Source organism: Hydra viridissima, unplaced genomic scaffold (genome assembly GCF_058129835.1).
Source record: "Hydra viridissima isolate aposymbiotic clone 2 unplaced genomic scaffold, HvirCarnegie_v1 scaffold_11, whole genome shotgun sequence".
NCBI lineage: Eukaryota > Metazoa > Cnidaria > Hydrozoa > Anthoathecata > Hydridae > Hydra > Hydra viridissima.
The window spans coordinates 4154968-4170161 of NW_028324310.1; the positions used below are offsets into that span (position 1 = coordinate 4154968).

General features: G+C 30.3%; 5 protein-coding genes across 8 annotated transcripts in view; 4 read left to right on the forward strand and 1 right to left on the reverse strand.

Annotated features, from left to right (window-relative positions):
- Positions 1-15194, reverse strand: part of LOC145191199 (hemicentin-1-like) — a 94818-nt gene that overhangs the window by 41767 nt on the left and 37857 nt on the right. The window lies entirely within an intron of this gene.
- LOC149881785 (SPRY domain-containing protein 7-like) lies at positions 322-8872 on the forward strand. 4 transcript variants are annotated; one of them, XM_090066829.1, is made up of 6 exons: positions 322-340; positions 634-713; positions 2602-2718; positions 3422-3582; positions 3897-3999; positions 8170-8872. In XM_090066829.1, exons 2-6 carry the CDS (start codon positions 710-712, stop codon positions 8265-8267), a joined length of 483 nt encoding a protein of 160 aa, XP_089922955.1. In that variant the 5' UTR covers positions 322-340; positions 634-709; the 3' UTR covers positions 8268-8872. The 4 variants fall into 4 exon arrangements, 3 of the variants coding, with proteins under 3 accessions (XP_089922955.1, XP_089922953.1, XP_089922954.1); XM_090066828.1 differs by lacking the exon at positions 322-340 and adding an exon at positions 447-532; XR_016445019.1 differs by lacking the exon at positions 322-340 and having other exon boundaries at positions 408-713; positions 3422-3565; positions 8170-8592.
- On the forward strand, positions 8662-14047 carry LOC149881786 (NADPH-dependent quinone oxidoreductase VAT1-like). The gene is made up of 5 exons (XM_090066824.1): positions 8662-8803; positions 8906-9397; positions 9517-9675; positions 13284-13399; positions 13544-14047. The coding sequence occupies exons 1-5, from the start codon at positions 8707-8709 to the stop codon at positions 13796-13798; spliced, it is 1119 nt and encodes a 372-aa protein (XP_089922950.1). The 5' UTR covers positions 8662-8706; the 3' UTR covers positions 13799-14047.
- On the forward strand, positions 9901-11074 carry LOC149881787 (uncharacterized). The gene is given in 1 exon segment (XM_090066825.1): positions 9901-11074. A coding segment is annotated over 1 exon segment (981 nt). The 5' UTR covers positions 9901-9969; the 3' UTR covers positions 10951-11074.
- Positions 11618-12532, forward strand: LOC149881788 (uncharacterized). Its single transcript, XM_090066830.1, has one exon. It carries the CDS (start codon positions 11674-11676, stop codon positions 12427-12429), a length of 756 nt encoding a protein of 251 aa, XP_089922956.1. The 5' UTR covers positions 11618-11673; the 3' UTR covers positions 12430-12532.

Genomic DNA, 15194 nt, shown 5'->3' on the forward strand with positions numbered 1-15194 from the left:
TCTCCCTAACCCTTGTATGCCAAATTGTAAGTCCCAAAACAAAATTAAAACATTTTAAATTAGGTGATCGCGCGTAAATAGCTACCAATATAATGACGTTTTAAGTATCGTTTATGACTTGAGTATCATTTATAGAATATTCTTCGACTTTATTGTTCAAAATGCATATTACGCTGTATTCTCCAACAAATTTTTAGCATAAATTTGAAAAAGGAATTTTTAAATATAATAGCGCTATGGCTTTCAACTTGTTCATTCTGTGACGCAATCAGTATGCAAAAAAACCCCTAAATTTTTAATCCATTCTGTCAACAATTTTCCTATGCTTATGATAAGTAAGGTACTAACCGATCTTTTTAAAAACCTTTAAACCTAGTAACTTATCTTCCTCTTACAATATTCTATTTAAAATACGTTTAAAATTTACCTTGGGTAATCAAATCGCTATTTGTTAAATTTTGATTATTTAGCAATAAAGTAAATAGTTAAAAAGACAATGAGCACTACAAGTTTTATCTACAGGAAGTGAAAAGTAAAGATTGTAACTAGAATATTTATCTATCACTATAATAGTATGTTCAAGTATGTTAATTATTGTGGATTGGAAGTAGTAGGATGTTGTTTTCGAAACAGGTTTATACAAAGTGCTGGACCTAATGAAGATCTAAAAAAGCAACAACAGGAAAATATTTCGTTAGACCTTTCTTTAATGGGTAGGTAAGCAATATACCGTTAGAATTTTTAGTTAATATTGCTGTAATAAAATAGTATTTTTATTGCAATATCTTTAACCTCTTTGAACTTTCTGTAGTTTTATGTAACAGTGACAAGTATCTTAAGAGTACATCTTTAAATGTGCTCAATATTAGAAGTTGTTATAATTTTTATTCTGTAAAAGTAAATAAACTCAGTTGGTTAAAAAAATGCAATAAAATGATAAGAAAGCAATTTCATTAAATTTTTTCCAACTCCATGAACTCTATATTTTGATGTTAACAATAAACAAAAGTTGAACAGGTTTTTAGTTTTCATTTTAAAAAGGGCTACTTGAAGCAATATGGGTACGAAGTACTCATCAGTAGTATGTAAAAAATTAAACTGGATTTAACTCAATGTTTGAATCTTAATTGTATGAGGCAAATAAGTTTAAAATTTGATTTAAAAAAAAAAAAAGAATAAAATCTACAACAGTTAAGGCTATACAAAGTATTTTCTCGATAAAAGTTAAAGCTTTTTATGTAGGTATAAACTTTCTACAGAAGGTGTATATTATTGAATAAAGTCATCAGTAATTATTGGAGGCTAAATTAAAACTTTAGTTTTAATACAGCAAAAATGTTAGTTGTTTCACTAAAATAGTAAGGTGCACAACTTTTTTAAACTATAATGTTTCCTGCTTTCATTTTTACTAAAAACAAATTCAGTATATTTAAAAATGTTTCATTTTTTAAATAAAGTGTAAAAATAGAGTATTAACTAATTATTTATTGTGCAGTTTTGCTTAATACAACTGTTTGAGTTTTATTAACTATGAGTACATACAGTGGTTTTATTAACTATGAGTACATACAGTGGTGATTTTGTTTTGAAACAAGGAGTTTCTTATTAGCTATCCAGCCTCAAAGGCTGGCTTCTTGTAAATGACAACAAATGGTTGGGTCTGACAAAACAATAGATAATGTTCTTCAATTTTGGTTTTTATTTCATTACATATTAAAAAAGGATCTTTTTCAGACATCCTAACAAATTTGACAATAAAAGTTTTCAGTATCACATTGTCATATTTATGTCCAAACAATTATGCAATTTTCAACTTGTAAGTTATCATAAGAAATACCATTAAAATAAAATACATAAAAACACACTATAAAATGCAATTAAAAGAAAATATTATGGGGTGTGCTATTTCTATAATCACCACTGAATGCTTAATCAGCTATTGGGTTACTTATAACTTCTAAATGGAAGTTTTTGCACATAGTTTTTAAATGAAAAATGTAAGTTTAAACAAAATTTAATTGGATAAGTTTATTTTCTGTGTTTAAAAGATAGTAGTAAAGAAATATAGAAACAACTAAAGTAAAGCATTTGCTTAAGAAACTTTGAGTTGATTTTTTAACTATTATGTTCCTGCAGTTAATAAGAATCTCTGATATTTTTGAGACTGATAGTTTTTGAACCATTAAATTTTTTGACAAAATACAAATCTGTATGATCCAAGTATAATTGCTTTGTACGTATCAGGTATGATCACAACAGCTAAAAATATTTTTTTAAAGGTTATTAGCATGAATTAAATATTAGATCCTTTATGACAATACTGCACTGTAGGTGGTTCTACTTAAATGCACATTGAAAATAGTCGGTTTTCATATAATGTATCCTGTACTTGATGTGTAAAATATGAAATCTGCACACAAGAAAAAGCTCTACAGATGATCGATTTTCGGTCAAAAATTCAATTTCAAAAGCAAAAATTTAACAATTAAAATAATTTAAAAATTTTATTTTTGTTTTTGGTGGTTTAAAAGATAAAAAGTTTTTGAAAGACATTCATCCAACTCAAATTCTTTTTTAAATTGATTTCTTTGTTTGCCATAGGAAATGAAGTAGTAATTGTTAAAAATGGGCAAAGAATTTGTGGATCAGGTTCAGCACTTGCAAATGTTGACATAGTTCAAGATAAAGCATATTTTGAGATCAAGATACAAGCATTAGGTACTTCATAAATTGTTTTCTTTCTGAGAAATGTACAATATAATTAGATAATATGCAATATTTTTGTTGTTATTTTATCATTACAGTTGATTACATATTTTATGATTTAACTAATGTTAATATTATTATTAAAATTATATAGTATATATAATCTTTACTTCTTAACATCTAATAGTAAAAAATTTTCATCAAGGAATGAAGTGTTTATACTTCAAAATATGTTCTTGGTCTACAATCTTCATGCAATCCCTAATTGCGAATCCCAAAAAAATGTGTTTATACTGTAAATTAAATTAAGAGCTTGTTATTCTCTTAAATAGGATTTAGTAACTAATTAAGTATTTAATGTAACACCATATGTAGCAGCTTCATAAAAGTGATCATTACAATAATTATCAGTAATGCTTTAGGTCAATTATCTGAACATACCAAGTTAATAATAAAGTTCTTAATATGCCAAATAAATACTGATATGATTAATGATAAAAATTACTGGTACACTAATCTTAATCAGAATTAAAATTTGTTTTATGAAATGTGATTTTCCCCAACTAGTAATTATTACTGATAAATATTAGATTGATCATTTCATTATATCAGACCTCAAATCTTGAAAAATGCATAATTTGTCAATCTTTTTCACAAAGTTGCTTAAAGTATAATGCAACTTGTAGCTAAAACCCACTGGTTTTTATAATTTTAGGTTATTGGTCAGTTGGCCTTGCAACTAGGAAATGTAATTTAAGTGCAGTTCCTCTTGGTAAAGATGAACATAGTTGGGTATTACGTTCTGATGGTTCTCTATGGCATTCAAATGTTGCTGTTGATAAAGTTAACATTTCTATTAGTGAGGGTGATTATATTGTAAGTTTTATTGTAAGGCATGATATGTTGGTAATAAAACATTAAAGAGAATTCTGTAAGAATCCAATTTTTAAATTTGGTTTAAAGTTTATCATAACAACTTTCTGTTCTCTATAAATTGTGAAAGAATTGTTGTACTCATCATTGTCATCATATGGTTTTAATCATATTCTTTAATCTGAAAATATTTTTGAGAGTTTTAATTTACATGTTCACCATGTTTTTTAATTTAATCCATAGGGAACTTATTCTGTTTACGTTATAAAAATCAGACCAATTGCTAAACTCCTTTGTATTTTATTTTTTTTATTCAGGGGATTAGTTTTGACCATGTTGAATTAAATTTCTTTTTGAATGGTAAAAATCTTCATTGTCCCTTACTTGGTATTAAAGGCATAGTTCGTCCAATTATTAGTGGTATGTTTATATTATTTTTATATATACCATTTAAAAAAAATTATCCTCAAAAGTTGTTGAGTTAGAAGTTTTGTTGCTGTTTTTTACATGTAATTACAGGGTGCAGCAGCGATTCACAAAATTTTTAGAACATTTTTCAAATTGAATTTTTAAAGCACTAAAAAGTTTTATTCATGGAACAAATTAGGGCAAAATGAAAAAAAATATCAACTTGAATTTGAAAAAAATTAGTTTGAAAATTTTCTTCACTTAGCACAAAATGTTGAATTGATGACATGCAAAATTTTGCATTTTTACAGTATAATTAATGCTTTTCTACATCAAATCATCACTCTAAATTAAATCTAAGCTAATTAATTTTCTTTATACATATTGTCATGAATTTCCAATGTTTATTTCTAAGAACGAGCAAAATATTTAATTAGTTACAGCACAAAATTTAAAGCATGGAATTCTTAAAAAGCATTCAGAGACAAAGAAAACATAAATATAAAAGTTAAAAATAAGAAAAAATGTTCTGGTTAAAGGATAAATTGATCTGTCATTTTCTTTCAGAAAGACAAAAATTCAAAACCGATTTCTCTTCTGTATTCTAAAAATTTTTGCTGTTGAAATCCACCAAGCATGATTCCAATTTCTCTCTGTATTCTGGGTGGTTAATTGGCCTTTTAAACCTTTCCCACTGCATGCTGAAGGAATGATTTAAGGACTTAATAGGTGGCTCACTGTATCAACCCGTAGGGTCTTTTTGAGAAGCAACAAAATCTTGAATGTGATGAAACACAGCATGTGCTTTTGGAGTCAAACTGACCCTTTGCAACTGAAGGAATGATATCTGAAAGCTTGAAATTTTTTCACCATAGCCATCATCAAGATGATTCCCAAAGCAAGATGACACAACAGATTTAAACTTTTTCAGTGTGTCAATGATTGGAAATACTTCAAAAGCACAGTGGTTCTTAGCAAACCTTCGCAAAACATCTATGTTTTTTAGGAGCTTGTGGCAATTATTGCCAGCAAACTAACCACCATGGAATGGCTGGCACTTGATATGAAGAGAGACTGGCCATTCATCAGCTTTTGTCCAAAGTTCCTTTAGAGCTTTGAAAAGTTGGTTCACAACACCAGGGAGAAGATGAAGCTACTTTGGGCAAATTTTTAACCCAAAACAAGTGTTGAGTTGGAAACTGTTAGCAGGGGCTCATGAACAAAACTTTTGAAAAGTTTGGCTTTTTTCAAATTTTCACCTGCATTCTTGAATGCTGAAAAGCACTTCCAGAGGTCATCAAAATGTTCAAAGACTGTCTTTCATGGATAGATTTCAAGAGTTAATGTCGCACCATGTGTAAGGATGGGTGCTAGCATGAGACTGCAGACCATAAAGGATGTTGGCAAGTTTCATGTTACAGAGTACAATGAAACCTACATTGTCCATTTGAATCAATTTGAGCAGTGTTTTGATATTTTCATAGTTTTCAGGAATATATTCAGCAATAGTAACCAGAAGTTGGCGCTTGACACTGCTTTCTTTTGCTGATTGTGTTGTCAAGAGCTTTTCTGCTTGGAGGACATTTTGCTTGAGTGTCTTGGTCTTCCTGAATTCCAACATTGATCTTTAAGAAACGACCTCCACCATCGATGCCCAGCTTCACAATGTGATCGTTGTAAACTTGTCTTCTCAACAAGATTTCATTGTCAATTGCTTCAAGATCCTTGCAATGAACCACAATCTGTTCCTTTTGCATTTGCTGATCACTGTAAAAATTGATAGTTGTTTGTGTAAAGTGATCTGAGAGGTGTTTTCCAAGTTGCAGAAATTTTTCACTGAAATTTTTTTCAATTTTGACATTTGAAACTTGATTCAGAGTGTTAGCAAGCTTCTGTATTCCTGTGTTGGATTGGACATGAGGAAAGTTTTGTGCAGTCAACTTTGGTTTTTCACTGAAAAGTTTCTTGGAACAAGCAGAGGACCTGTTTAAAAGAAGTGGTAAAAAAGTTTAAGTAGTCTAAATTTTTTTTTTTTTTTTTTACTGTAAACAGCATAAAGTTATTAACTTACATAAAAATCCATTCAATCAAGAGAAAAAGATAAATTCTTAAATTTTTACCAGGAGTTATTGGAAGTGATTGTCCAGCAGGCTGTGTCCTGATAGTTCCATGAGGAGAAGCCTCTTTTGAAGGAATCACAGAAGAAGCAATTTTTTCTGACCTTCATGTCAGTAGAAATAAGTTCCCTCATTGTTTCTCTTGGAAGGTAAACTTGCTGCACATATGTAGCATTCCTTTTCCGATGATTGAAAAGCAAACAGAGCACCTTTTTTCAAATTTGGCTTGCTGATTAGCAGTAGATGGTTGAGGTACTGATAAGTGGTGTGTTTCATTTAGCTTTAGATAGCCAATTTTGCAGAGAAAATAATCACATCCTTGACCTCTAGTTGGGGGCAAATTTTGATGGAGTCAAAGTTGAACACTGAAGGCAGAGATACATTCTCTTGATTGTTCTTTTTTTGAAGGCAAATTCAGCAATGATCACACACTCCAACTGGTACTATTGGATCAATAAAGTTGATTTGAGAAGAAAACAGTTTTTTGACACAATCAATCAGAAAAGAAGTGAGCTGTCTAGAGCACTTTTGAAGGCAGAGAAAACAGACTGTTTTTCTGCAGTCATCATGAGTTTTGGCAGAATTAGGCTTTTTTTTTTAAATACAGGAGAGTAAATGTTTACTTGCAGTTTTCACAACAACTTGCAAAGCAAATGCCTTTTCCCAAAAAATGACATTTTTTTTTGTGTGTGTTCTATCTTTATACAATATTTTGCCCTTTCCCAGAAAAAAATGAAAAATACACACTCATGAAAATACACCTAAATTGAATAAATTACCTTAGATATCATTTAGTATGTTGATTTAATATTGAAAAAACTTGTGCTGTAAAAATGCAAAATTTTGCATACTATCGTTTTAACATTTTGTGCTAAGTGAAGAAAATTTTAAAAATAATTTTTTTTTCTCAGACAAAATAGTTTGATTTCTACATTTTTTATATCAGAAAGGTGTATATAATAAAACCCTCCAGAGGGTTTCTTTTGAAATTGAAGTTGATATTTTTTTTTATTTCGGCCTAATGTGAGAATATTAATAAAAGAAAAGGTTGAAAATAAAAACTTTTCCTACCTTAACATTCAGCCCCATGGAATGTTTTAGTGATATACACATCAGAGGTAACATTTATCTTCTCTTTGATGTGGATTGGTGGACATTTCTCTCTATTAGAAGCAATAATTCCTAGCATCAGACTAAGGGTGCTTGGTGTGACATAAAGGTGGAGCTCCTGTCACATTTCTGCACTATGAATCTGTTATTTCTCCTATTGATTACACAGTTAGTACTAAAAAGTTTTTCCTTTGAAAAAATTTTAAATGTTGATAAAACATGGCTTTTTAGCTTATTCAGAAGCTTCTTTAATTGTTCTAATCTCAAAGTTTTCAGCCTTTCTGTCAAAAGTTCTCATATAGATGACTTTTTTAAACTGACTTTTTTAAGTGTTTTTGGAGTTCTTCTGACTATCCTATCATCAACATTTTACAGCTTCGCTGTTTTTCTGATGGGCATTGTAGGATTCTTTTCAACATGCTTTTTAAGTTTTTTAGTGAACTTTTGATTAACTTTTTTTTGTTCACTAGAACAAAAAAAAGGGGCATTTGGACTCTCTCAGCACTGTCACATGTTTTCACTTTGTAAAATGTAGTTTTAGACACTCCAGAAATATGAATTACTTCACTTGCAGGCAAACCCATGTGAACCAAATTTAAAACTTCAGTTCTTTTGGCTTCTGTTGTAAAACATTTAACTAAGATATTTTTTATTCAAATTTAAGATGTTTATTGAACATCAATCAGCAAAAACAAATATTGGAAGTTTTTCATTAACATCACAAAACCTAGCCAAAAATTAGTCTGTGAATCACTGGTGCACTCTTTTTTTCAGCATATCTGAAAAAAAGGTTTTCTGTAAATAAACATTTTGAAATTAAATGTGATCTTTTTTTTTCCTAGCAAAATATATAATTATTTAATTATTTCAGTTTTAAAATTTTTTTTTATGTTGATTTTTATTTTATTCTTGTTATCAATAATATCACTAAATTAAAAGTTTTTTATTTTTACAGTAGAAGATGGTTGCATCATTGATGTTAATTTTTCACAGTTTGTTTTTCCACCTCCTCCTGGTTTTCAAAAGTTAATGGTTGAGGTTGACCTAATTTAAAATCTACCCAAATATGTAAACAAATATGTAAAGAAGAATTAAAAAAAAACAATATGCATTTCAAAAATTTGCACATTTTTGTAAACAAATTATTTGTTGTTTTTTTGTATTATTTTTTTCAAACTGTTAAATGATTGAAGTTTTTAGTAGCTTGTTATAAATTATCTGCTTAGAGCAACTGTTTGCTGTATTTCTTTAGATTGTATTTTTTCTCTTAAGATTGCATTATTTATAATAACATTTATTGTACAAAGTGTTGTACATTGTTGCATTTGTGTTTTTAAAGTATTACTTTCTTATGAAAAATAAATTGTAAAGATTCAAAGCTTTTTTTTGTTGTTCTAAAAAATTGCGTTTTGAAAATCTCACAAAAAACACCTTTCCAAAATTTTAAAAGTAACTATTTTGTTTAACTTAAAAAATAGTTTATTCCAGTATTATGATTCGAATTCCAAGTGCAGGTGGCTATGAAAAGCTGGTGTATAGTACACTACCTGTGTGTGGCTACACAGAAGGTGTGAACATTAAACAGCAAGGTAGCTTTTCATTAGTTTTAAAGTAAATTAATATTTTAATTAAAAAAATTTAAAACCACAAAAAAAAAAGTAAAACGTTTCTCTTACTACTTTCTTTTTTAGGAATATCTGATAGCGACTGTGTTATTGTTGACACATTTGCTTGTGGTGTTAATTATGCTGATATCATAATCCGTTGGGGTCTTTATAAATCTGCAACAGATTTTGTTGGTTGGCCAATCACACCAGGATTTGAATTTAGCGGCACAATAAAGAGTATTGGCGAAAATGTCAAAGAGTTTAATGTAGGTGATAATGTTGCAGGTTTAAGCTGCTTTGGTGCTTACACAACATGTATCAAAGTTCCTGCTCATATGATAAGAAAAGTTCCATCAAATATTTCAATGTCGGTTGCTGCCGGTTTTTTAACAATTGCTGCTACTGCTTATTATGCCGCTTTTGAGCTTTGTAAACTTCGTGTTGCTGACACCGTATTGGTGCATTCTGCTGCTGGAGGTGTTGGCTCTATGTTGACTCAAATGTTACGAAATGCTGGGTGTAATGTTGTAGGAGTTGTTGGGGCTCCTCATAAGGTTGAAGTAGCAAAAAACCTAGGTGTGGATGATTCATGATTATTAAGTAATTTTTTAGAAGAATTTTTTAAGAAGAATTTTTTATTTTTATCTTGTTTATTTTATAATTATATAGATAGTCTTTCATTTTTATTTTCAAAGGATGCTCTTCAGTTATTGATAAATCGGTTCATAATTTATGGGAAGAAGCAAAGAAAATTGTGCCTAACGGTTATGCGGTAGTTTTTGATGCTAACGGAGTGGAAACTCTAAAAGAAAGTTATGATCATCTTAAACCTGGTGGAAGATTAATATCCTATGGTAAATATTAAGGTCTCATATATATCTGTAGTCTGTGCTTCACAGCTTTTATTGATTGCTTTTATTGCGTTATAATATGCGTTATAATGCAACATCATTTAAGATTGTGAACCATGGCCTTCTGTAATAACAGGCCTTGACATCATGCAAAAAAGTTGTTTGACTGAAGGCCGATTTATAATACTCCTTAAGCAACTTTAGGACGTAACAGCTAACTGTATCCTGTTATAACTCACAGTTTATAAGGTTGTATTAATATTGTCGAATTAATAAGTTATATTACCAGTTTAAAAAATGCCTTTAAAATGTTGTGTACCGCTCTGCAAGTCGAACTATCACTCAACTGAAACGAAAATCTCGATTTATAAGTTTCCAAAGGATCCAGAGGAAAGGAAAAGGTGGAGTGATGCAATCCCAAGAGCAAATTTTATTGTCACTGACTAAACAGCAGTATGTTGACTGCATTGGCCAGATGATGCACCTTTTGTAACTAAATATGGAAAACAACGACCGTTAAACTCACCATCTATCTTTAAAAATATACCATCAAGTTGTTTACCAACACCACCAAACAAAGCACAAAAAACCATGGCAGCAAGCGGATTTCGAAATGTTTTACCAGACGAGTTAAATGTCTTTCTAAAAGATGATAAACTTGTATTCGATGATATTCAATCTATGTTCATTAATAGCAATGATTGTATTGTTTTTCAGCTCAATGAAAAAAGTTTACACATACAGTCAAAAATTTTCAAACTTGGTGTTCCTTTATTTCTTATGGAAATTTTTGATGATTTTTCATTTGTTGCTTATCACAATGGCACCACTTGTAATATTTCATCTTTAACTACAAACAGGTTAACATTAATAAAAACAAAATCTGCTTTATTTGAAGCAATTAGATTTTTAAAGTCTAAAGAAAGTTCTCACCAGTCTAATATTCTATTTGAGCACCTTAATGCCATGAGAAAGGTTAATGTAGGTGAAATTTTATATACCCCAGATATTGTATGTAGGGCATATGAATATTTTGCAATGCGACAAAGTTTGTATGACCGTTTGTGCATTGACTACAAGTTGCCGAGTATTCGAACTCTAACACGGCTGAACACAAAAATTAGCTCAATGGATGACTTAAACTTCATAAACAGTATTCTTATGAATACAGATCCAATGAAAAGAACTTGCATTCTTTTAATTGATGAAGTATATGTTAAAGCTTCACTTCTTTATCAAAGAGTTACTTTGTTTGGTCATGCAGTAAATCACCCTTAAAAGTGGGCTACAACAATTTTATCATTTATGATAAAATGTCTTTTTGGAGGTCCAGAATTTATATGTAGAGCTCAACCTGTTGCAACTCTTTCAGCTGAATTTTAACTTGCACAATGTCAACCAATTGTTGATATAATAAATAATATTGATAATGGTAGGGCATTAGCAATAATAACTGATGGTAACCAAATAAATCAGCGATTTTTTAAAACATTTAAAACAGTTGAAAGTAAAACATGGTTATCAACATCAGGTACATTTTTATTATTCGATTATGTGCATCTTTTAAAATCTATACGAAACAATTGGTTAACAGAAAAGACTGGTCAGCTTCAATTTTTGCATAATGGAGCACTTTTCTTGGCTAAGTGGAGTGATTTAGAAATGTTATATAAAGCTGAGTGCAATAGTCTTTTTAAACTTTCTAGACTTACAGCTAAATCAGTTTATCCAAAACCAATAGAGAGACAGTCTGTAAAGTTGTGTTTGTGTGTTTTTTGTGAAGAAATAGTTGCTGCTTTTAGAACACACTCAGACATTGAAAATAAAGCTTTTGAAGGTACTGCCATATTTATAGAAAAAGTTATTTCTTTTTGGAGTGTTGTCAATGTCAAAGTACCTGGTGCTAGCATTCCCTTTAGAAATGAATTGTGTGGTGAAATCCACTCAGTTGATGATCCACAGTTACAAATACTACACGAAACTGCTGAACTGTCAAATTTTATGAAGCCTTCTGGTAAACGAGTCAAACAGCTTTCACAAGATACCAGTATAGCAGTTGCACATACATGCTATGGCTTAATTGATTTAGTGAAAACGTTGTTAAGTAATGGAGCCAAATATGTTTTGTTAGGTTGGTTTTCAACAGATCCAATTGAAAAAGCTTTTTCTAAGCTTCGACAGGGATCAGGAGGTACCTATTTTGTAAATGCTAAATCTATAATTGAAAAAATACATATTAAACATACCAAATTGTCTTTAAAACTAGATATTGTTGTAGATGGCATTGATGGTCATTCTTGTGACATATGTTGCAAAGATACTTCTACTGATGAAAAAGAATTGCTAGATAATTTGCATGATCTTGAAAGCTCAGTTAATCAGTCAACATTAATAGCTATAGTTTACATGGCTGGCTATGTGCAAAAAAGTGAAATAAAAGTTTATGAAGATACAACTAATTATTATCACAAATATGGAAATTATCTGAATAGTCTAAACAGGGGTGGACTTCAAATCCCTACTGATACTCTTGTCCAATGGTCATTATTTTGCTTTCTATTTTTTCAAGGGGCCACTGGGCCTTTATGCAGGACATTTTGTATTACTCAGTTTCAGTTTATAGCAGCTAAGTATGGACTTAAAATAACAAAAAAGCAATGCAGAGTATATTCCAATATTTTGCTAAAGAATCATGCACTTATCACCACTCCTAGTAGTAATAGAGAGTCAAGGATAAAAATACTGAAGTTATCATAACTTTTGTGAATTTTTAGTTTTAAATTTTTTAAATTTTTTTGTTACACTTTTTATCTTTTTTTTTTTAAAGCTTATTTATGTACACACGCACACACACACACACACACACACACACACACACACACACACACACACACACACACACACACACACACACACACACACACACACACACACACAAAAGATTGTTTTTCTTGGATGGATTTTTTGTCGATCATCTTCATCGTTATATTTATCCATACTTTTTGTTAATTACAGAATTGTATTTAAAGAAAATAATTACCAACGGGTTTTATTTTTGTTTATGTTTTTAGTCTTCAAATCGTGTTAATTATAACATTGTTATTATTCTGGTAACGTGAAATACCGTAAAATATATCGATTTTTGAACTGCTGTTATTTTTTCTCTAATAATTTTATTTTTGTTAGAAACTTATATGAGAAAACAACCACTCTAACATAAATTTGCTCTTCATAAAACGTGTATCGATTTAAGTAACAAAATTTTTAATCGGCCTTCAGTTTTTGCGGCCTTTTGCGCGATGTCAAGGCCTGTTATTATAGATGGCCATGTTGTGAACTAATCTAAAACAATAAAAGTAAATGTGATTTATAGCAATCAAATGTAACCCAAAATTGTCATGGTAATGAATGCAAAAACAAATCGTAAACTGTTTCCGATCATAAAATTTAATTGTCACTATTTTCAACTTTTTTTCAGATTTTTTTGTGTAAATTAAAATTGGATTTAGTTATTAATTAACAATTATTTGTTTATGCATGTTTATGATTTAAGGAACTGGCGTTCCTTGAGTTATAAATAAACACAGCTTTGAATTTTTAAAAAAATTTAGGTTCGGCAACGCTTTTCCCTCGTTCAACAAAAACAAGTACTGGTGAACTGTCTGTTTACAATTGGTTGAAGTTGGCGTGGAATTATAAAAATCGTACTGTATTTGATCCGATGGAGGTTGGTACTTTTTCCTTAAAACCGTGTCATGAAAAAATCTTTTAGGGGCCTAAAGCGTTTTTTGTTGGGTTTTTAATACCGTGAGACAAAGCTATGCATATTTTCTATTTTTATTTGATATACTTTGCATAATGTTTTAATTAGATGACATCATCGAACAAGAGTGTCATGGCCTTCAATTTAAGCTTCATGTTCAGTGAAAAAGAACTAATTAAAGAATGTTTAGATATTTTGTTTAAATGGATCGGTGACGGTTCAATCAAACTGAATAATATAACTGAGTACCCACTCAGTGACGTCTCGATGGCCCATCGCCATATTGAATCGGGCAACAGTGTTGGTAAAATTGTCCTACTTACCAGTGAACATAAATTGAGCAAAGGAGTTGAGATTTCGTGAAAGTATCTTAACTTTTAGTACATGTACAAGTATCTTCACTTTTAACCTTTATTATCATTTCAGACTCAACTTGTTGATATATTTTTATTTTCTTTGTTATTATTTGTGAATTTTATAGCAAAATTTTTCGTTAAAATTGTATTTACAGGATTTCCAATTTCATACACATTTTTTAAGTTTTTAAGCTTCACTTATGTTTTAACTTGATGTATATTAATTTATTCAAACTTTAAAATGCAATTCATGCTATAATTATTTTGTTTCATGCCTTATTTCCTTGTTTCATCTTTATCTAAACATATTTCAGCCGAGAAACCTTTGAATAAAATACAGAGATGAATAATATTTTGTTGGGTAGCCCTTATTCTTTATTACTTCAGCACATCTTCATGGCATAGTGTGAACAAGCCTTTGACATCGTTCAACATTATTAACATTCCAGACTTTTTGATTTTCCCCCAAAATTTATTAAAATTAGAGGTTTGTTTATCTCGTAAAGCCACGCTAATATTGTTCCATAAGTCCTCGACCGGATTCAGAACGGGACATTGGGATGGCCATTCTAGAACATCAATTTTCTTCAATCCTAGATTTTACAGATCTCACAGTATGCTTTGGGTCGTTGTGAATTGAAATTCAAATAACAGGTAGGTTATCAGCATACGGCTCCATTACGTTTTGTAATCCATCTTTGTATTTGTATTGATCCAAATTTCCATCAGGTTTGACCAGCGGACCGATACCATGCCAGGACATAGCTCCCCAAACCTTAATATTACCCCTACCGAGCTTCACTGTCTTTAGTATACACAATGGATTGTTTTCTTGCTTCATAGGACGCCTAACATAACATTTCCCATCAGACTCGAAACGATTAAATTTGAATTCATCAGTCCAAAACACTTTTTTCCAAATGGAGACATTTTTATTTATGAACGTTTTCATTTTGAAATAAGGGCTTTCTTCTTTGCCATACAGTCTCAAAGGCCGACTTCTTGTAAATGACGACCAGTGGTTGGGCTGACACAACTACGTCATACTGTTGTCCAATTTTAGTTTTTATTTCATTAGAAGTTAAAAAAGGATGTTTTTTTAGACATCCTAACATTTTGGCGATCCATTTTGATTGAAGTTTTTCTCGGCAGTGGCTTTCGAATTTTATCATCAGTGTTATTCTATTTTTCAATATGCTTACGACAGTTTTGAACGAATTTTCTAGAACCCGGAACGGAATTTTCTTAAACATGGTTGATGCAGAATTTGAGAAATGTTTAGTCCATTCGATAACATATTTAAAATTATTTTTCTTTTTACTACAGAGCAATGGCTGCTCAATGTTCGGTTACTTTAAGAAAGCTAAATGTACATTACAAATGACATTTACTTGAAGCTAACT

Excerpts from the sequence above, each read along its gene's own strand:
- LOC149881786 (XM_090066824.1), top strand. The coding sequence starts at position 8,707 with ATGATTCGAATTCCAAGTGCAGGTGGCTATGAAAAGCTGGTGTATAGT. Across the intron at positions 8,804-8,905 it reads TGTGAACATTAAACAGCAAG|GAATATCTGATAGCGACTGT; the intron begins GTAGCTTTTCAT and ends TTTCTTTTTTAG. Across the intron at positions 9,676-13,283 it reads TGGAAGATTAATATCCTATG|GTTCGGCAACGCTTTTCCCT; the intron begins GTAAATATTAAG and ends AAAAAAATTTAG.
- LOC149881788 (XM_090066830.1), top strand. The coding sequence starts at position 11,674 with ATGAAGCCTTCTGGTAAACGAGTCAAACAGCTTTCACAAGATACCAGT.
- LOC149881785 (XM_090066827.1), top strand. The coding sequence starts at position 575 with ATGTTCAAGTATGTTAATTATTGTGGATTGGAAGTAGTAGGATGTTGT. Across the intron at positions 714-2,601 it reads GTTAGACCTTTCTTTAATGG|GAAATGAAGTAGTAATTGTT; the intron begins GTAGGTAAGCAA and ends TGTTTGCCATAG. Across the intron at positions 2,719-3,421 it reads GATCAAGATACAAGCATTAG|GTTATTGGTCAGTTGGCCTT; the intron begins GTACTTCATAAA and ends TTATAATTTTAG.